Source organism: Petaurus breviceps, unplaced genomic scaffold (assembly GCF_028583685.1).
Source record: "Petaurus breviceps papuanus isolate PSGF00001 unplaced genomic scaffold, PetGlider_PUasm1.0 98, whole genome shotgun sequence".
Classification (NCBI taxonomy): Eukaryota; Metazoa; Chordata; class Mammalia; order Diprotodontia; family Petauridae; genus Petaurus; species Petaurus breviceps.
In genome coordinates, this window is record NW_027187460.1 from 59,701,639 (window position 1) to 59,724,507 (window position 22,869).

The 22,869-nt window shown below is 35.1% G+C and overlaps 1 protein-coding gene across 9 annotated transcripts in view; it reads left to right on the forward strand.

Moving 5' to 3' along the window:
- The window catches only part of UBR5 (ubiquitin protein ligase E3 component n-recognin 5), a 192,032-nt gene that overhangs the window by 101,677 nt on the left and 67,486 nt on the right, over nt 1-22,869 (forward strand). For all 9 annotated transcript variants that reach the window (XM_069081109.1, XM_069081110.1, XM_069081116.1 and 6 more), the window contains exons 14-20: nt 2,920-3,104; nt 9,703-9,812; nt 13,913-14,025; nt 18,494-18,637; nt 18,734-18,845; nt 19,425-19,579; nt 20,336-20,533. In XM_069081109.1, the coding sequence (XP_068937210.1) occupies nt 2,920-3,104; nt 9,703-9,812; nt 13,913-14,025; nt 18,494-18,637; nt 18,734-18,845; nt 19,425-19,579; nt 20,336-20,533 (1,017 nt within the window). The remainder of the gene's footprint in view (nt 1-2,919; nt 3,105-9,702; nt 9,813-13,912; nt 14,026-18,493; nt 18,638-18,733; nt 18,846-19,424; nt 19,580-20,335; nt 20,534-22,869) is intronic.

Genomic DNA, 22,869 nt, shown 5'->3' on the forward strand with positions numbered 1-22,869 from the left:
CCCTAATAAATGATAAAGTTCTTATGAATACATGTATTATCTTATCACATAGGAATGTAAACAGTTTCACTTTATTGAATCTCTTGTCATATAAGGATTTGTTGTTGATTTTTTTTTTTTTAAGGATGGAGGAGATTCACATTTATAGGCAACAAGGAAGCATCCAATAGACAGAGAAGAATGAAGATTAGTGAGAGAATGGGGGGGCATGGTAGAAACGAGAATTTGATGGGGAAGATGACAAGGAATAATGGGATCACTTGTTCCTGTAGACGGTTTTGCTTTCTCAAGATGAGGTGCAAATCTCTTGTGAAACCAAGGGTGGAGGAGATTGTGACTGAAAGCATGTTAGTGATGTGAGGTGAAGAGGAAGGGAGAAGGAATGACCTCTTTTTTTTTTTTCCAGTGAAATGTGAGACAAAGTCTTCAGGTTAGTGTCTAGGAGGGGAGGGACTGCCATGAGAGTCTTGAGGAAGTATGAAAAGGTTTGGAATAGCTGCTGAGGTTATTATAATGGTGAATCAGGTGTGTGTATTGTGATTGTCTTTCTTCAGTGGGGATGCAGTTGAGATGATGTAACATAAATTTATAAAAGGACTCAGTCAGATTTTTCTACACACCTGCATTTGAATGGGAGCTAAGTAGAGATTTAATACAAAGTTGAGGATAGGATAGGCAGGCAAAGTACTGTAGGACTTCAGTAATGAAGTCCTGTAGTACTTTATAGAATAAAGAGGCAAAGTACTGTAATAGAGAGTATAGTGTGGCATTGAGGTGTTTCATTAAGAGGTCAAGGTAGGAAGGTGGGGGGTATGTAGCCAGTGAGGGGTTTATTATATGGGAAAGAACTGAAGGATATAGGAATTGAGGGGTCATAGCTTGAAAAAGGAGATTGGGATTATAAATCAGAGAGAAAGATTATAATCAGAAAGGAATTAACAGTTAATAAATATGGAAGTATAACGCTTATGGACGCTCCCAAGATCAAAGATATGACCATATCTTTATGTAGTTTAGAAAAGGAGTAGAAGTACATCAGTCATCTGAAATAAGTAGATTGAGAAATTAGGAAATTACAGTGTTTGATGGAATGTATGTTGAAGTTCTCATCTTTTATGTCAAGAATTAGAGAAGAGAGAAAGACTTTGAGCCAGGTACTGAATTAGTTGAGGGGAATAAGGAGCCTGGAGGCTGATAGATAACACTACTAGAATTTTGATTGGGTGAAAAATAGGATAGATTTAATGAACCTCAAAGAAGAGAGGTTCTAGATGATAGTTATAAGGAGAGATTCTTGGAGTGGCACTTGAGGACCAAGAACTATTCTAGATCCTTACAACCAGTAAATCAAGAAGTTTGAAGGAAAGTACACTATGTACATAAAAGGGTGCCCAGAGATGCTGTCTCTTAAGGAGGGAGGCAGGTCTTAGTGACAGGTGAAAGTGGGAAAAGAAAAATTTTAAGTTAAAAGCAAGTTTAACTAAGGATACAGGTGTTCCAGAGAATCTAGTGGAAAGTGTGGGAAGATCTGAAATGGGCCATATAGAGGATAGGATTAAGGGAGGCCAATTAAAGTGGTGGACTGTGGAGGATGGGTCATAGGTTTTGTACTGTGACGATTGGTTGTTTAGAATCATGTGAATTGGAAGTCTGAAGAAAGGTCTATTTGAGGGAGGTGAATGATTAGACTGTTCAAGACCTTCCCTTTAACCTTGTAGTAGGTAGAGATGTTGAATACTGTGATAGGTTGCAATTGGCACAGGTTTAGACAGAGTGAGTCTGAATCAGAAGCTTGATCTGGCAATTCATAATGGGTCTGATCTGATAAAAGCTTCTAGTGTAATCATGAATGTCTTGAGGTAAAGACGTGGATGGGCTGCTTATATCTAGAGCTGTCATATAGTAACTTGGTAATTGTCTATAGTGAAGGGAGGCTTACTGGTACTGGATCCAGGGATGACAGAAGGTTCCCTGGGCAGTCTGAGGAGCAAATGACTACAGGTGTGTGGCCTGAATTTCAGGTTAACACATGGGTACTGGAGAAATCCCAGGAGTGAAGAGTCCACAGGCAACCAAGCATGTTGGATAGGGCCCAAATTCCCAGGGATGTCTCTGGAGACAAGCCTATGTGATAGACCTGGGAAATGACTCTGAGGGGCTAATGGTTTGGATTCAGTACTGACATAAGACTAAGTTAAACAGAATGAATAAAGTAGCATTTGTGCTAGGCCCTGGGTTTACAAATAAAGTGAACAAGACAGTCCCTCCTCACAAGGAACTTCCCATTTGTTTTGGTAAGGGAAGTTTTCTCACCTTGTTTATTTTATCAAGTGAAGTCATAGGTCAAATGCTTGTCCCCAGCACATCCCTCTCTCCTCTGAAGAAATTCACAAACACTCTCCACTGACATTTAAGGCTTTAAGGTTTGCCAACTCACAGTGAACCTGGGAAGTATTATTGTCCCCGTTTTAGAATCAAGAAAACTCAAGTAGGGATAGTAGTTGTTGAAAAGCCTCAGATGATAAAGCCAAAGAGGGGATATATATTTATCTCATAGGCTTGCTTCTGTGGTATTTTTCACATTTCTTCTCTCCTTGTCCCTTCTATGATGCTTGTAAAGCCGCCTTAAAAAAAAAAAAAAGATGAATACCTGTTTACTGTTCTTTTGAAAAAACAAACTACTTGGTAACAGAACACAATACTAAGACTTATGTAGAGACTACTTAAGTTACTTAATTTTCTTATCCATATAATTTTACTTATGGAATTCTTTAAATTCCTTGTTTTTCTTGTTCTTTATTTTATGTTCCTTTGATTTGGAATGCTTAGGAAGGAATGCTTGATTCCTAGTATTCCTCTCGTCTTTTTAATTTCCTTTGAAATATGTTCTTAAATACCTTGATAATTTTCTTTTGTCAGGTATGCTTAAGAAACAATCCTCTCTATCATGCTGGAGCAGTTGCCTTTTCAATTAGTGCTGGAATTCCTAAAGTTGGTGTATTAATGGAGTCAGTTTGGAATATGAATGACAGCTGTAGATTCCAACTTCGCTCACCTGAAAGCTTGAAAAACATGGAAAAAGCTAGCAAAACTACTGAAGCTAAGTAAGTACGTTTAATGAAATGTTAATTTTAAAACATTTTTAAAAATTCAGAACCTTGTAAGGAAATGTAACAACTTTACATGGTGGACACCTAAAAAGATCCTGTGAAAACTTTTTTCCTTCAAAAACTTAACTTTAAAAAAAAATTATCTGAAAAGCAAATTTCAGTGTGGTTTTTTTTTTTTTAACAATTACATTTTATTGATGCGTAGTCCTCACTTTCACTGCCCTTGATGATCTCACCTTTATTCTCACTTTCAACTTTACAATAGTTTTAGGATTTTTTTCCTTCAATAACAAATGCTTGTTTAGCTTCAATCACTACCATTTCAGTGGCTCTCGCCCCTGTTTTAATGAAATAAATAAAGGACAGTAATAAACTGCCTGTCAGCAACTTTGTGCATTTCCCTAAAAGTTTGTGTACGGTGAGTCAGTGTGTACTAGTAAAGGATTTATTAGTCATTTGGTATTTTAAGTTGAGCCTTCATTAATTTATAGTAATCCTTTTAATCTGCCTTCCTAATAGAAAGGTTAATAAGAATTGATGACAATCAGTGTCTTATCCATTGGACCACATTATTACAAATTTAGGACTCTTCTTTTTGCTAAAAAATATTCTTTATTTCAAAGCAACATTAGGTGAAGTTCTTTGTAATTTAGCCCGACTGAATCATCTTCAAACTTTACTATATCTTTATTTCTTCTCAGTCTTTATTAATATTATTATTATTCATTTTGAACTTAAATACAAAGACACCCTAAAGAACATTTCCATGTACACAGCACAAAGTGAAAAGAGGATTCAGTATAAAACAATTCATATCCATTTCACATTGTTTGCTTTTTTTGGGAAAACTATGTAATAAATACTATACATCATTTTCAAAGGTACCCTGCTTTTCTCTGCTGATTTCCTTTTGTTCTTTGATATACTTTTTTCCTTTGCCCTCTCCTAGAGAAGGCTGCCATTAGACACATAAATATATATATATATATATATATGTAAACCCATCATTTACATATTTCTACTTAAGAGTTCTTTCTCTGGGTGTAGATAGCATCTTCCATCATAGATATTTTGTAGTTGATTTTAATATTTATAATACTCGAAGTGACTTACTCATCCAAAGTTATTGTTAGAACAGTATTGCTATTACTGTGTACAGTGTTCTCTTGGTTCTACGCATTTTACTCTTTATTATTTCATGCAAGTTTTTATGTATTTTTCCAAAATCAACTAGCTTATCATTTCTTATAACACAGTAGTATTCTATGAAAATCATAAACCACCGCCTGTTCAGCCATTCCCCAATTGATGGGCATCCCCTCAATTTCCAGTTCTTTGTCACCACAAAGAAAGCTGCTATAAATCTTTCAGAACAAAAGTTCTTTTCCTTTTTCTGTTTTCACTTTGGGAAACAGACCTAATACTGGTATTACTGGGTATACACAGTTTTATAACAATTTGGGGATAATTCCAAATTGCTCTCCAAAATGGTTAGATCAGTTCACAGTTCTACCAGCAGTGAATGAATATCCCAGTTTTTCTACATCCCCTCCAACATTTGTTATTTCTATGCATTGCCTCGGTCCCTAACCCTAGCTTTCTGCCCTGACACACTATTTTGGGCAGTCATATAGGTGTAGGATGATATCTCAGTGCTGTTTTACTTTTCATTTCTCTAATAGTGATTTAGAGCATTTTTTAATATGAATACAAAATTTTGATTTCTTCATTAAAAACTGCCTATTTATATCCTTTGACCATTTATCAATTTGAGAATGACTAGTGTTCTTATAAATTTGCCTAAGTTCCTTATGTATTTGAGATTTGAGACCTTTATTTGAGAAACTGTCTATAAAAATTGCCAATTTTAAAAGTTTTTATGCTCCAATATATCGTCAAGTTTTGTAAAGGTATATCATGTACTGCTGAGAAGAAGGTGTATTTGTATCTATTCAATTCTCTTCAGATATATATCATAGCTAGCTTATCTAAGATTCTGTCTGGTAACCTTCTTAACTTTTAAAAAAATTCTCTCTCCAATTACTTGTAAAAAGAATTTTTAATTCTTGTTTTTTAAAATTTTTGAGGTTCAAATCCCCCCTCCCCCGAGAAGGCAAGGATTTTGATAAGTTGTATGTGTGCAGTCATGCAGAGCATATTTCCATGTTAGTCACCTTGTGAAGGAAAACAAAGAAAAATAAAGAAAATTATGCTTCAATCTGTATTCAGGCTCCATCAATTCTTTTCTGAAGATGGATAGCATTTTTCATCATAAGTCCTTCAGAATTTTCTTGGATCACTGTGTTGCTGAGAATAGCTAAGTCATTTATAGTTGATCGTTATACAGTATTGCTATTACTGTGTATTGTGTTCTCGTAGTTCTGCTCATTTCATTTTGAATTAGTTCTTATAAATCTTTACAGATTTTTTTAAACCATCCTGCTACTCATTTCTGATACACAATAGTATTCTTATCATAAGAGTACAGCATTCCAGTTATAAATACAACAGATTGTTTAGCTATTCCCCAATTGATGATTATCCCCTCAATTTCCAATTCTTTGCCACCACTAAAAGAGTTGCTATAAATATTTTTGTACATACAGGTCCTTTTCCTTTTTGTTTTTCATTTCTGCGATTTAGACCTACTAGCAGTATTACTTTGGTCAGAGAGCATGCATAGTTTTATAGCCCTTTGAACATAGTTCCAAATTGCTCTTACAGAATGATTGACTCGGTTCACACTCCACCAACAGTGTATCAGTTTCTTTATTTTCCCATATTTTTTCACAGTATGATTACTAACTATATTTTTTTTTATTCATTTTGAACTTAAATACAAAGACACCCTAAAGAACATTTCCATGTACACAGCACAAAGTGAAAAGAGGATTCAGTATAAAACCATTTATATCCATTTCACGTGCTTTGCTTTTTTGGGGGGCGGAAACTATGTAATAAATACTATACATCATTTCCTCCATCCTATTTCCCCCTTGTTTTCTTACCTGTTTTCATACAGGTGCCTGAAAGTCTTTCAGTTCTTAAAATGCCTGCTCTCCACTTCCCCTACTCCCCCATTCAGGTTTATACTCAGCTTTGCAGGGTAAGTTATTCTTGGTTGCAAACCTAGCTCCTTTGTTCTTCAAGATATAATGTTCCAATAATCTTTTAATGGAGAAGCTACTAGATCTTGTGTTATCCTGATTGTAGCTCCACAGTATTTAAATTTTTTTCTTGTTTCTTTAGTATTTTCTACTTAACCTGGGAGGTTCATAACTTGACTATGAAGTTCCTATAAGTTTTCATATTGGAATCTCTTTTAAGTGGTGATTGATGGATTTTTTTCTAATTCTATTTTACCCCCTCATTCTAGAACTTGAGGGTAGTTTTCCTTACTGATTTCTCATTATAATGTTATCTAGACTCTTTTTTTTTTTAAAGCATATCTTTCAGGTAGGTCAGCGGTTCTAATATTGTCTCTCCTTTATCTCTTCTCTAGATCAGTTGTTTTTGTAATGAGATGTTTCACATTCTCTTCTATTTTTTCATTCTTTGGATTTTGTTTTATTATTGCTTGATGTCTTATAATGTCATTAGTTTCCCCTTGCCCACTTCTAGTTTTTAAGGAATTATTTTCTTCCTTAATCTTCCGAGGTATTTTCCAATTGGTTTACTTTGTTTTCCTAGTTTTCTTGATTTTCTTTGATTTCTCTTAATTTTTTCCCTAATTTTTCTGCAGTCTCTCTTATTTGACTTTTAAAGTCCCTTTTAAGCTCATCCAAACACTTTTTTGGGCTGTGACCATTTGACATTTTTCTTTAAAGTAGGAGTGGCTTTTTTAACTGTACTATCTTCTGAGCATTAACACAGATATTCTCTATCCCCATAGTTGCTATGGTCAGGTTCTTTCCCCTTTGCTTACTCATTTTTTTTAGTGGTTTATTATTATACTCAGCTTCTAGTCCTGAGTTGTGGGGGGTGATGCCTCAGACTTCAAGTTTTTCATACTGTTGTTTTCTAAGCACTGCCTTGGTCCCCAGCCCTAGCTTTCCACCCTGAGCTGAGGCTAGGGCCCCCTCTGTGCGTGCAGTACTCTTGCTTCCTGCAGTCTCTTCCGAGGCTACAAACTTCAGCTCTTCCCTCTGACTTGGAACTCGTGCTACAGCCAGCAGGGTCCTTCTTCAGCTTCTTCTCCATAGACCAGGTGTGTGCTTGCTTCTGACAACCACAGTCACAGCCTGGACCTTGGCTAGTCAGCAGAGCTGGGCCTCATAAATAGAGGAGTGTCCTTCAAGTTTCCCCTGCTCAGCTCCTTGACCCCCACAGTCTCCCATGAAATGTAATTTCCAGAACTAGAGGACCCAGCTACCTGCAGGGCTTGTTTTTTGTTGATTCAGCAGTCTTCCTGGAGGTGTTTGCATTTTACTCTGGCCAAACCTCTGCCCATGGAGGTTGAATCTGCCCTAAGGTCTTCTTCTCAAGTTGTCTTACAAGGACAAATGCTTTGCCCTAACTTTTAAGTATTTCTGACACTCTAAGTGCACTCTGATGTGAACTTTTTGGATGTGACATTTGGAGTCTGGTATTTTCTTTCCTATTGTTCCATCTTCCCTTATTATATCTTGATCACAGATGATGGCTTACAAAATTTGTAGGACTGTTTGCTTTGGAGGAAATGCTTCCAAATTTTTGTCTTCTTTTTTTTTCACCTCATGGAAATAATCCATTAAAATGTGGGTACCTACTGAAAAAAATAGGTTGCTTGATATATCTATTCCTTACTCTTCAGAAGCCCTCTTTAACCATAGAAGATCTTGAAGAAAACTTAAAAGATTCTGAAACTTTATCATTATCCCCACTCTCCCAGTTTCTCTTTTTAGGTTTTTTTTAAAAAACAATTTATATAACAATTGCTTGTAATTAATAAATAATCTTAAATGCTTGTTTCTTTAGGTTTATCAAATAAACCTGAAAATCTGATGTGGTCATCTAAAGCTGTTGTAGAATCTTTAAATTTGCCTTGAAAATGTAGTACAAAGTTCTCTGTATCTTCTTTTCCTTAGTTTTCTTAACCTTAATGAAAAGGCTGTTAAGTTGTAAGTAAGATAGTGATTTTAACTGGGTTCTTAAGGTGGTGATGGTGGTGGTGGTGGTTCAGCCACATTGGATCATTTATTGATGAAAAATATCTTCAATTTTGTAGTTTTAAATCCAAATGTTCGCTTTACTTTTGGGTTTGGAAATGTTCAGGGTTCAGTTCATTACACTTTTTAGGAGAATTGGTCCTTTTTTTGTTTTCTCTTATTATCTTCAGGAGATAACAGAATGATTTCACTTCTGCTGGTAAGCAACATTATTAATTTGTGATAATGAAGTCTTGGACCATTTAAGCTTCTAGAATGGAGTATAGTTCTAGATGATTAGAGTCATTCACAGAATGAATTGCTTGTTTCATTTCTGTATTTTAGCCTAATGATATTAGGTGACATTTTTTCCCAGCTAAAGATCCATTTATGGCATTTCTTTAAAGGACATAAAAATGGGTCATTCTGAAGTAGATAGTTGACTTCACCAACTTGAGTTAGCTAAATTGAACTGAACGTTTAAACTTTTAGCTTAAACTGAATGCTTAAAGCTTTTCAGTTATTGATGATTCAATTCAAGTCTGTTTCTTTAGTTCACTGTAGTGTCTCATTGAACCACTCATCACCTTAGAAAGCTTTAGACCTTTATTTAGTTACCTTTTAGTAGATATCATTTGGAAGTTCTTGGACATATCTGAGTGGTAGATTCTAGCTCTTGAGCACCTAAGTTGTGTGCTGCTGGTGCATAGATTATAAAACTTAGAGATTACTGAGTTTGTTTGATCTATGTGAACAAAATGGGAAGTCTCTTGGGTAAGGACAAACAGAGAAGTAGTGCTACGTAATTTGATCCCTACTCATGCCCTAAAAGTGTAGCTAGGTGGTGCAGTTCCAGACCTGGAGTCAGGAAGTGTCATCTCCTTGAGTTCACACACTTGGTAGTGTGACCATGAGTAAGTCACTTAATCCTATTTGATTTAGAGGTTTCCTCATCTGTCAGATGAGCTGGAAAAGGGATGGGCAAACCACTCCAGTCTCTTTGCCAAGAAAACCCCAAGTGGAGTCATGAAAAATCAGACATGACTGAACAGTAGCAAATGTTTCATTAGTGGAATTCTTTCCCTTAACTGAACTCTTAAAGTACTGATAAATTTAATGTACTATCTTCCTTGATGCTAGATATGTAGAATAGTTTATTTTTTTTTAATGAAGGAAATATACCAAATAGCATGTAATGATTATGTGTATTAGTAAATTTTTCTTGGTCTATATTTTTATACCTAGACAAATCCTGTTTGTTAGTATTCTGGGGGGTTGATAATTTTTTCATCTAAGTACCAGTTTCATTGAAAGTTAATCATGTAGTTTTTAAGTATTTCAAAGCTTTAATGAGTATAGATTAAAACAAAATTACTTAAAAAAAAACACTTTACCAAGTTTTAGTGTTGTATTATTTCCAATACCTCTTTTCTTACTGAGAAGTAAAATCTTATTTTGAATTTTAGACCTGAAAGTAAACAGGAACCTGTGAAAACTGAAATGGGTCCCCCACCCTCTCCAGCTTCCACATGTAGTGATGCGTCTTCAATTGCAAGCAGTGCATCAATGCCATATAGTAAGTTATGTAGCTGGTATAAATTGTTTAACATAAGTTTGTTTTCATGTAACTCTATACAGTCTACTTCTTGTTAGATGATACATAGGTTTTAAAATATCTTTGTAATCTTTTTAATGGTATAAATAAAACTTACAAATTTAATCTAAAGGAAGAAAAAGTTTTATCATTTTGACAATAATACTCTTTATCATATCGGAGTAAGGTTGATATTCCCAGGATAAAGTAAACCATTAGTTAAAGTGAATTAGTACCTAAATTAAATCATGCTTCACAGGAAGACAAAAAAGTTGGTGGTTGTTTGTTCAAAAGGAGTACCATTCATGGGAACTCTTGGTTATATTTTTAGTGCTTATGTATATACATATATATGTATATGTATTATGTATACATATACACACACAAAGTATAAGAAAAGGGAAAAAAAACCACCATGAAGGTGATTGAAATTTATGCCCCATCATTCTTTGCTGAGGCTGAAGAGCTAGAGAAATTGTGTGAAGAACTTGATAGGGGCTTGCAGTACAAGTTAACAAAAAACATACCTTGGTGTCAGAAGGCCTGGGATCAAATCTCATCTCTGACACTAAATTGGTGCATGACCTCAGGCAGCTTGCTTATCCACCCAAGTCTTCATTTTCTTTATCTATAAAATGAAGGGCTTGGTCTAGAGGCTGTTCAGTTCACTCAAGCTCTAGAGCTATCATCTTGGCTTGCATACGTGCTAGCTGTGTCACCCTGGGCAAGTCACTTAACCTTTCTGTGTCTCAGATTACTATAAAATGGAAGAGTTAGAGTGAATTACCTCTAAAGTCCCTTCAGTTCTAAAGCTTTGATACTTGTCTTCAATAGGACAGAGAGGGTATATCCCATTTAAGAGACATGATTGTGTAATGAATACAGTGCTGGCCTGAGACTTGTCTTCAAATACTTTTTCATGCACTAGTTCTACCACTGTATGCAAACCATTTAATCTTTCTTTACCTAGCTAACTAGAAGGGTAGATAGAGCTGAACCTTGAAACAGATTACCTAATCATTATGCTATGTCATATTGATTCTATCCTCCCAGCATCTTGTAGCTATCTTCTTTTCTTTACTCCATACCTACTGTCTTATTTCAGAACTTTATCATCTTACCCCTCATCTATTATAATGACTTCCTCATTTAAGGGCATCTAGGTGACCCAGTGGATAGAGTGCTGGGCCTAGAATCAGAAAGACATAGCTTCCTGAGTTTAAATGTGACCGTAGCTCTTTACTAGCTGTGTGACCCTGGGCAAGTCACTTAACCCAGTTTCCTCTTCTGTAAAGTGTGGTGGAGAAAGAAATGCCAAACCACAGCCAGTATCTTTGCCAAGAAAACCCCAAAATGGGGTCACAAAGAGTCAAACGTGACTGAACAACAGTTCTAGAACTTAGCAGAATGTCTGACACATAGTCCAGGATGATAGGGTTCAATTCTATTTTGTTCTCATTTCTCAATCTATAGTGATAAGTTCATATTATCATAGATTTAAATTAGAATTTCATAGGTTATTGAATTCGTCTCCCTAATTTTATTGATAAGAAATCTGACACTTTAAGGGGAAGTGACCTGTCCATGGTTATTTGAGTAAATGACAGAGCTGGGATTTGAACTTGGGTCCTGTGATTACAAATCTAGTGATTCTTGTTTTTTTGTTTTGCAAAAGTGCCTTTTTTTTTTTTTTAAAAGAAAAGTGCAGTCAGGAAGATCATCCAGATCAGATAAATTGCTTATCAAGGAAATAGGTGGTACATACAGTGCACTTTTAAAATTAGCATTGGGTCATTTAACTAGCTACTTCATAGCTCAGTATAGGTAGAGATTAGAAAAAGTAGCGGAAAAAAATCATGCGTTATTACTGCTGGAAAAAAAGGTGATAAAAAAATTCAGTAACTATGATTTGTGTGCCTACTTTTTCCTCCTAATGATGAAACTTAGATGGAAAATATCAGAAAGGAACCAGCAAGCTTTCTGAAACAATCCTCTACATCATGTGACATTTTCAGTCACACAGCTAATACAAAGAGTGGAAGAATGTTAGCTCTCAAAGTGTTGATGGCTGACAAAAAAATACTTGGCTTGGTAGGGTGAAAGGCAAGAAGAATTCTTTCCTGCAATATTGAACCCATATAAGATTCCTTGACAGTCACTGAGGTAACATTCTTCAGTGACAATAATCATCTGTGATTATTAACATCAAATGTGAGGGATAAAATAGCAAAATATTTATTCTTAAAGGGGTTTTATCTATTTGTGTCATGAATGACATTTTTTATCATGTTGAAATGAAGGAATAATTTCCAAAATATGATGCATCACTTTTTTTTTTTTTGGATGCATCACTTTTGTGGATGTAGTTCAGTATGATGTTACAGGGCCTCTTTGGTGAGTTTTGTGTTGACTCAAAAGAAATTGACCTCATAATCTAATGAAGAAAAAACTAAAAATTAGAAAAGTTATGTCATTGTCATCCCAACTCTGATTTAGAGTTGTATGTCTAATTTGTTGAATTATTTTATCCATTAATACCAATATCGGGGACAGGTATTTCTGGGTAAACAGTAAGTTGCTGCTAGAATTAAAGAGAATCAAAAAGGTAGGCTGGATAGCATTTGGAAATTATGCAGTGGTTTTAATGAACCTGTCCCCAAAACCCATTTTAGAAGTTATATCCCATTTTTGTATGGTTGTGAATCTTCTAACATGATAGTCCTTAAGAATTGAAATTGTAGGTGACTCAAAACATTGTAGATAGGTAAATGATGGATGTATGTAGACTTCTCTTGTATTGTATTTCTTAAGATGACTTGTGTTCGGGGGTGGCTATGTGGCGCTGTGAATAGAGCACTGGCCCTGGAGTCAGGAGGACCTGAGTTCAAATCTGGCCTCAGACACTCAACACACACACACACACACACACACACACACACACACACACACACACATACAACTAGCTGTGTAACCTTGGGCAAGTCACTTAACCCCAATTGCCCTACCTTCCCCTCTCAAAAAAAAATTACCTATGTCCAATAAGTGATGGTGTAAGTAATTTCATTAAGGAAATGCAAGAGGGTAGTCTAGTCTTGTTAAGAGTGAGAGATAAGAAATGAGGAATAATAACAACTTAAAGGCTATATAAATGAAATGTATGAAATCCTAGAAGATAATTTGGATAGATTTTCTATGCTAGACTTGTAAAATAACATGGATTAGAATGACACTTGATAATATAACATGTTTTGATCTGTGATTGTAAGAGGAAAACTTAAGAGCCATCAGATTATAAATCTATTAAAGTATCTATTATAAAAATATAATTTCTTAGGAATTTGTAGAGGGAAATTTTGTCAACTGAACCCATTTGTACCTCTTATGTTAAGGAAACACTGGCTCTGTAGAGTGTTTTATGTGCTGTCTAGTAGTTTTTCATAGGTGTTCTGGACTTCTGTAGATGTCATGTAATCCATATAATATACTGTTAGAAGATATAAATTTAGAAAATTTTTATTGATTTCTCATCAGCATCTCTCCTTTTACTCCTCCCAGAAAACAAATACTTTTAAAAGAAAAATCAGCAAAAATTGATCAATGGACAAAAAAGCTTGAAATCATATATAGTATATGCCATGTGTTTCAAATTTTGTCTTACAGTCAAGTAATTTCTTCAGATTCTGGCTATGGAAGATTTTTGGAAATGTTTGTAGTGCAACCTTAATTTTCACAGAGGAAATCTTCGGTCCAGCTATGTATAATTTACTAGATTTTCCACTCGTTAAGTAAACCTTACTTGGGTTTATTTATCCTATTTATTTGTTTCTCAACAAAGTTATTCAGATAATTGACAGTTTACTACAGTGACTACTTTTTTTCTTTTTAAACAGGTCAATTTATAAAGACATTGTATACAGCAATTCATCAGATATTTGTTCTTGGGCATTTCACCTTTTTATACCTTAATGTTATTTATTAGTCATGTGTGTTATAGATAATTTTTTTCTCACATTTAGATGAAATCTATAAAATCTCTTTAAAATTTTTTTCTTTTGGTACTTACCATTTTGTTGTTGTCTAAGAACGACGACGGTCTACTCCTGCTCCAAAAGAAGAGGAGAAGGTGAATGAAGAGCAGTGGTCTCTTAGGGAGGTGGTCTTCGTAGAAGATGTGAAGAATGTTCCTGTTGGCAAGGTTTGGAGGAAACCTTTGTTCTTTTTGAGATGTTAGTCTTTATCATCTAAAAGTGCTGTAATGGTATTTACATCGTTTCTGGTTGTTACATAGGCAGCTTAAATTTTAATGATTTTTTTTTAGTTATTTAATACCATTAGTTCCATTGTATTCTCCTACCTTTGTTTTCTATTATTGGTTTCGTTTTCTTTACTGATTGATTCTTGAATGTGTCTGGTTCAGTATCTTAACCAATTTTTGAATCCTACTGCTAAAAATAACTGCATAGCCTCCATGAACTTTTCCTGAAATCTTTGGTCAGTAATGACCTTATATCTTTTTTTTTTTTTGACGACTCGAAATACATAGGCAATTTTAATTAACTTTTGTTTGTTATTGTCATTTATTAACTGAGTTCACTGGACTAAAAATCTGCATGATGGAAGAAATTCTTTAATATAGACTTTGTACTATCTTCTGAGCCCATGACATTGCCCTGAACCCAGTAGGTGCTTAATACATATTTGTTTGGCAGACGAATAACTTTGATCTCTAAAGACTTAGTGCCCAGGAACATGTTACCTCACTCCATTTTTAGACCTCTACAAATGTTTATCTTTGAAGACAAAATAGCCTCCTATATCTTTCACCTGTTGCACATTGCTTCCCAACATTTATTGTTGGAAGACAGCTATTATACTTTTAAGTCTTCTTTCCAGATTTATAGGTGCTCAGTTTTTGAACTGTTATTCTTATATCAATTTAATCTGCCCTTTTTATTGACCTATTCTTAGATGCTACCAGTCATGAATTTTACCTTTTTACAAAATACACCAAATATGGGGGGCTGGGAAGCCAAACTCTGAGCAGTTATAATTGTTCTTTGAGAACAGATAATGTAACATTCCTCTTTCTCTTCAGGTTAGAGTGGGGAGCTTGGAATATAGAATGTTGTGCATGCTATCAGGATTGGATGTTGTATTGAGTTTTTGTTTTTGATTCATTACTTTTCTTTGATAGAAACTAAGGTTCATTGCTAAAGGTATGTTGGGGGGGGACTATATTTGGAAATAACTGATGTAAAACAAAACCTTTCAGTCACCTCTTTTTTTTTTTTTAATCTTTTGACCAGTTGTCCAAAAGGACAGTTGAAGAAACTCTTCACTTGTAGTAGAGGGGTGGAGAAGTATAATTGTAGAATGTTAGATATATTTTTAAATACATTTGCTTACCTGTTTGTTGTAAGAGAAGTCTAGAACCTTGGGCTGGTGGTCAGATTACAGCCCACAGGCTGCTTGCAGCATGCCAAAGGATTTCCTCCGCATACAAAGGATTATATGTACATTTTTCATGGGCCACCCAATTGGAGGCTGAGGGGCATAAGTGGAAGTTGTGCAGGAAGTTGTGCAGGCCTGCTGTATGTGGTGAGGGAGATAAAGGGAAATGACTGGTACAGAATTTGAAAAGACCTTAATAAATGACAAAAAACAAAAGAGGTCTGGCAGCACTGTTATTTTGTCTCTAACTGGGATGATGGCTTATTTAACTTACAGTTTTTGTTTTACCTTGGTTGCTGCTAGTCTTATCCCTGAGCTTCCTAAGGGCCATAATTTTGCTTAAGCCATTGCAATTACTTAATTCTGTTTAGGGTTTGTAGAACTGTAATCGGTTCCAGAACAAAGTATCAATAATGGTATTTCTAGAGAAATTCTTCTCCTAGAAGTGCTAATTTTTCCCCTAGAAACTTGAAACCAATTTAAGTATTTAAATACTATATGTTTAGATATATAAAACTATTTAAGTATAGTTTTGAGGTTTGTTACTTTATTTTCAGAGGCATCTAGATGGCTCAGTAGGTAGAGTTCTAGGCTTGGAGTAAGAAAGAACTGAGTTCAAATCCATCATCACACTTACTAGATTTGTGACCCTGGACAAGTCACTTAGCCTCTCTTTGCCTTAATCCAACTGGAGAAAGAAAGGCAACCACTCTAGTGTCTTTACCAAGAAAACCCCATAGCTAAATTTTATTTTGCATTTTGAATGTTTGGTCACAATTATCAAAAGAAGGAGTCTCTGAGACCATTTAAGATGAGAGGCAGCTTGCTGTAATAATGTGAAGGACTCTGGACTTAGAGGCAATTAAAACTGAGGTTTGAATCCTCCTTCCACAACTTAGAAGCTGTGTGACCATAGACAAATTGCTTTGCTATCTCAGTGTTTAGTTTTTTCATCTGTAAAGCTGGTCACGAGTAACCGTAGGGCCTTCACTTTGTGATTATGTCTACTTTATCCTCTATAAAGCTTGTCCCTACGCATTCGTAGATGCGTGTTGTGTCTCAGGGTCATAGATCCTGAAGGCAGAGACGGTTTTGCTTTTCTTTATCTCACCAGTGCTTAATATAGTGTGTGGCACATAGTAGGTGCTTACTAAAAGCTTAATGACTTGATCCAGATTGTTTGAAGATTGGACTTTGAAAATATGAAACTCCTATGTTAGCTGCTTTTGTTCAGCTATTTGTGACCCCATTTGTAGTTTTCTTGGCAAAGATAGTGGAGTAGTTTGCCATTTCCTTCTCCTCCTTATTTTCCAGATAAGGAAACTGAGGCAAGCAGGGTGAAGTGACTTAATTGCCCAGGGTCACAGAGCTAGTAATCATCTGAGGCCAGATTTGAACTCAGGCAAGATGAGTTTTCCTGACTCCAGGTCCAGTACCACTCCATCCACTGTGCCACCCAGTGGTCCCTAGCTACTGTTTCAGGATTGAATAAAATTTTCTGAAAAGTTTTAGTACTAATGGTGATTGTGGTAGTTATGCTAATAATATTTAATAGTGGTGATAGCTAACATTTATAAGTTATATCTGTGTGCTAAGTGCTATATAGTTATTAACTCATTTGAACCTCAATCTGAAAGGTGGGTGCTGTTATTTTACAAATGAGGAAACTCATCTGTTATTATTATACACCTGAGGAAAATAAAGCAAATAAAGGTAAAGTAACTTGTCAGGGTCACACAGCTAGCAATTCTGTTGTAGTGGGAACATTTGAGATCTTAACAATCATTAGATCTTTCAGAAACCATCTGGTACAACTCATTACAGACAAAGGGAGATTGAAGGGCCTTGTTCAAGAAACTGAGACAAATAAAGGTTAAGTGGTTTGCCTGTAGTCATAGCTAATAAGTTTCTGAGGCTGTATTTGAACTCAGGTTTTCCTGATTTTAGGCACCATGCTCTATTCCACTGCTCTACCTAGCTGTCCTTTAAGAAAGGAAGGAGAATGATTATAAAATTGAAAACCTTTTTTTCTTCTGTATATCAGTGATCTTAGCTTTATCTAAGTTAATTTACCTTAGTTTTACTGTGACAAGCTACTAAATATGAAACCATTGCTTTCAAAATAAATTGTTTAGATCACAGCTTCTTCATGTATTTGGTATTTCATCTTAAAACTATTGAAATTTCTATAAAATATGCTGTCTGCAGTTTGTAATATTATTTAATTTAATAAAACCCAAGGGGGGGAAATAATAAAAAAAACCCAATTGGAGGAGGGGGAGTTGCGGTTTTTATATGCTGAATTGTCATATGCTTTCATGTTATTCATCTTATAAATAGTATATTATACTTTCATTTGATGTATGGTTTTTGAGGACTGCTATTGCAAAACAAATAAAAACCTTAGCCAAACAGCTTTTGACCAGACAGACCTGTAATCAAAGCCTTTACAGTTTGGTAGGACCTAGGAGAGTTTTTGCTTCTTTGCCATTGATTTTGATAACCAATAACCACTGACAAGCCACAAGAGGACGTTAAGCAGGACTTTAGTGCAGGTTTGCATGATGGTGTGATATATATCACATGATTTAAAATGGGGAATGATTATTGATTGCTTTGGGGGAGTAGGGCGAAGCAGTTGGGGTTAAGTGACTTGCCCAAGGTCACACAGCTAGTTAAATGTCAAGTTATCTGAGTCCGAATTTGAACTCGGGTACTCCTGACACCAAGGCCAGTGTTCTATCCACTGTGCTGCCTACCTGCCCTTAGATTGCTTTTTAATAGAGAAAAAGAGTTGGTTAACTTTGTGGACTTTTTACTTGTAATTGTTTAGTGATGACTGAATGTCTACAATTACTAGTCATTTAATTTTGGTTAAAATTTCCAAAAACTAAAATGTAAACTATCGCCTAGGAAAATTCTAGCTATTCTACTTACTACTTTTATGATTGGACAAATCACTTTTCTTCTCTTGGACTCGTTTTCCTAAACTCTAAAATGAAGGGGCTAGAATAGATGACCTCTAATGTTCCTTTTAGCTTGGAATCTCTGATTCATTGATTTTTGTTATCTTTTTTTTGTTTCCTATTATAATAATGACCAAAAGAATCATAACTTTCTCTTCTGAATTTTAAATACAATTTATGTGTAGAATCTGTATACTGATTTTGGTTTAGTGCTTTAAGTAACATTTTTATATGTTACACATCTAGGTACTAAAAGTAGATGGTGCCTATGTTGCTGTGAAATTTCCAGGCACTTCCAGTAATACAAATTGTCAGAGCAGCTCTAGTTCAGATCCTGATCCATCTTCTCTTCTTCAAGATTGTAGGCTTCTTAGAATTGATGAATTACAGGTATGTTTGAAGTAATTTTGTACATTTTGAAGTTTTGGGTTCATCTTGTCAGTTGTATGTAGACTCAGAAACTTAGTTTCTTTTTTTACCATGTAGGTGGTCAAAACTGGTGGTACACCTAAGGTTCCTGACTGTTTCCAAAGGACCCCTAAGAAGTTGTGTATTCCTGAAAAAACAGAAATTTTAGCAGTTAATGTAGATTCAAAAGGTAAACCTTTTTTTCCTGGTATAACTTTTTCTTATTTACTTATTTTCAATTGCCCCTTTATTATCTTTTTATCCTTTTGTAATAAATAAGTGGGAATGGTTCTATAGTATGTTAATATGAAGAAAGTTTGGGGAAGTAATCCAGACTGATTTGAGGCATTACCTAGGAATAGAGGGATAACATGGTGCAGTGAAAAAAATACTGTAATAGAAGTTGGTTTGGGTCCTGACTCCACCATTTATTATGTTGCCTTGGATAACTTAGCCTGAGCCTCAGTTTCTATATTTGTAAAAGTTGAATGACATCATCTAAATTATCTACCTCATGTGGTGATTTTCAAGGTCAGGTGAGACAATATAAAAAAGTGATCAATTTAACATGGTATCATTGATGCTGGGTAACTGGTGGAGGTAGTATCATTCTGTGATTGAACTTGCTGTATGCCTACTGAATATGGTGTTTTTGTTTGAATTGCTTTTCATATCCACTTGCTAGAGATTTTGGGGTTCATGATGAGGATATTGTTAGTAAATCAATAACTGTAATTAATTTTTCTTCTTCATTTACATGCTGCTGAAGGTGTGCATGCTGTTTTGAAGACTGGGAATTGGGTGCGATACTGTATCTTTGACCTTGCTACAGGAAAAGCAGAACAAGAAAACAATTTTCCTACTAGCAGTATCGCCTTCCTTGGTCAAAATGAGAGGAATGTTGCTATTTTCACAGCTGGACAGGTATGAAGGTAGTGAAATAGTTTAGTTAAGAGACATACAGAATTTGGGGGAAAATTTATACTGTTTAAAATTTATGTAGCTTTCGGGTGCTTGTTTAGTAACATATTAAAAGCATTTAGCTTATTTTATAAGCATTCTATGGTAGTTTGGGTTCAGTTCTTGCCAGTACTGCTTCTTTGAAGAAAAAAAATATGTCCAACCTCTTCTCCACTGATGAGCCAACACTAAAATTTTAAGAGCCCCAATTCCTGTGTCTTTTATTCGAAAAACATGAACAGATTCCAAAGCCTCTTGGCTACTTTCACCCTTGTATAAGAGGAAGTGGGGGGCATAGTGCACTTTAAATTGACTTTAATGTCAGCAAGACCTGGTTTCAAGTCTTGCCTCTGAAATATACCCTCTTTGTGACCCTGGAAAAGGCTCTTGAACTGTCATGTTCTGATGTCAGCAAGACCCGGTTTCAAGTCTTGCCTCTGAAATATACCCTCTTTGTGACCCTGGAAAAGGCTCTTGAACTAGCATGTTCTAGATACCTGTTTAACCATATAAATTGCAGGGATGGTGCTGGTCTCCATTGGTAGACATAGTGCCTCAGGACTTCCTGAAACAAGTGAAGTCACTGGTCTTATCCCTACCTATCCCTAGCATATTTTTATATCAGAACAGTTATATTCATTTTAACATACAATTTGAAATTAAGCAGCTTCTAGCAAAACTCAAGTTTTTTTTCTTTTTCCTTTCCTCTCTTCAATACAGGAATCACCCATTATACTTAGAGATGGAAATGGTACGATCTATCCTATGGCAAAAGATTGTATGGGAGGAATAAGGGACCCTGATTGGCTTGATCTTCCACCTATCAGTAGTCTTGGAATGGGGGTGCATTCTTTAACAAATCTTCCTGCTAATTCAACCATCAAAAAGAAAGCTGCTATTATCATCATGGCTGTGGAGGTAATGTTTCCTATTATTCTTTTTATGAGATATTTTTGTAAAGTTTCAAGCCATTGCCCTGTTCCAGCATATTCTTTATTTTCTTTGGTTTGGCATGTTTACCTTTGTATTTCTTAAAATACAGGATTTAATGAGGTAATGTGATGTATTTGTCGAAGGAAGTTATATGTGTGACTATGACAAATCCTTTTCCTTAGTTTGAAGTCAATTTAATTTAAATAAACATTATTTACAGTCAGATACTGAAGTCTCTGAAATCTGTCCAAAATTTTGAGAAAGGACTTGACAGTCACAATAAAGTTTTAGATGTAATGTGAGTTTAGGGTAGTGTTTTTGAAAAACAAGGCTTATTAGGAACAAATCTGGTTATACTTAGCAATAGCAATATCTTTAATTGACTAAGTCCAATAGGCTGGTCATTGAGTCTAACATGTCAGTTAAAGCAGCCTAAATTAATCAGTTATTAATAATAGTTGAACTTGAGATATAAACTGGAATTACTTTGTTACAGCTAGTAGTACATCCATAGAAATAATTCGACACTTTAATATCTTATAACAAGTTTTTAAATGTAGAATATAACCTCCATTTTCAAACTTTGAGAGAGTAATATCAGATTCTATGTATTCTTATATTCTTACTATATTAGTACCTTTTTAATCTAATGTCAAAGATATGCAGTAGCCTTTCTGCATATATGAATGTCTCAGATAGTTGACTTTTATCCTTTTGAGAATTATTTTATGGATAGAAATATTTCCTAAGTTATTATAAACAACCCTTCCATCAGAACTATACTGGATTGTTTATCTAGCCTTTTCTTGGTAACTCACAGTCATTCTTATGATCATTGGTTCATTTTATTTTGTATGCCCTTGAGGAGTCATACATCGTTGTACAACCATATATTTGAAGGGCTGTTGAGGTATTGGGGCTTTGGCCTTTCATATTATGCTCCCTGGATTGATTTATCTATTTATTTTTGTATCTGCCTATGGTCACTTTTATTTTCTCATTTTAAACCTTAGCTATTGGGTTTTGGGGTTGTTGGGATTTTTTTTTGGGGGGGGCATCATTTCCTTCAATAACCACTCCCTGCCTTATGCCCACCTTTAATTTACTATGGGCTGAAAAACCTTATTGTCATGTCTATTAGATTTGTCTGTTAAATAGAGTGAGCACTTTGAACACCAGAATCTCTCATAATAATACTCATGAGCTGTAGTTCAGGGGTCTTGAGTTCATTTCCCCAGGAGATCGCTTTCTTTTTTTTTTTTTTTATATTATTTCCTAGTTTTTGACTCTTCAAATATTGAGGTTTCTTGGTAAGTACCTGTAGACTGTGTGTTTTCTTTTTAAATAATTTAACTTTTAAAAAAGCAGAATTCTCTTTGTTACTAATAAATTTGTAAGGGTATCATTTTATAAAAATTCCCTTGAGGAACAAGTTTAACAAATAAAAGAGTAGAGTGGTGTATTTAGTCTAGGACTGCATAGAGTCTTCTCTATAGTGTGTCAGTCTATTAGCAAGTCTACTACCCTATTTCTAGATAGTATATTTTGCTGGAGATGTACTGTATTTGTTTTGCTATTAGTTATTTTGGAAGGCTTAGAATTGTCTTGAGGGGAGTAGGGGGAGGTCCATACTTCCTTCTTTGGTCCTGTCTAAGCTTAGTTTTCTAGTCCAAGCCTTATAGATAATTATATTCCCATTACGGTAATTTTAGTTGTAACTGCTAATGAAAAGAATATTTATGAAAACAATAATTGGCCAGTGTTTCCCTTATAAATATTTTAAGTAATTTAAGGGCTTTTGCTTAACACCGAGACATTTACAAATGTCTTCTTCTATGAGCCTCAAATTGAAGGCTTTTTTTTTTTTAACAATTTATTCAGCTATCTTAAATGGCTGTTGAATATTCAGCAATGTATGATTCATTTAAGAAGCAGGAAATAGTATAGTAGCTTTTACATTTTAGATTTACCTTGTAGATACTACTTAATGTCAATATAGTCTACATACTGCTCTGTGTCAGTGTAGTGTTGACATATATTAAGCCATAAGTACTTGTTGAGTTGAGTATCGGGGAAGCTCCAAACCTCTTGGCCTTAGTGTGCCATTTGGGTGTGGTCAGCAGCCTGTTCTGAAGGCCTTTCTTGAGTCTTTATCATGGACCACAATGAGACCTCTTACAATCAGCAAATGCTGATTTTCACACTGCTAGTCCTTGTATCAAATGGCCTGATTATTGTGCTGTGTTATTTGCTGACACTAAATGTGGTAGGATATTTTACAGTCTTCTTGGGAAGGTATCACAGTGATTTAGCAGCCTTTC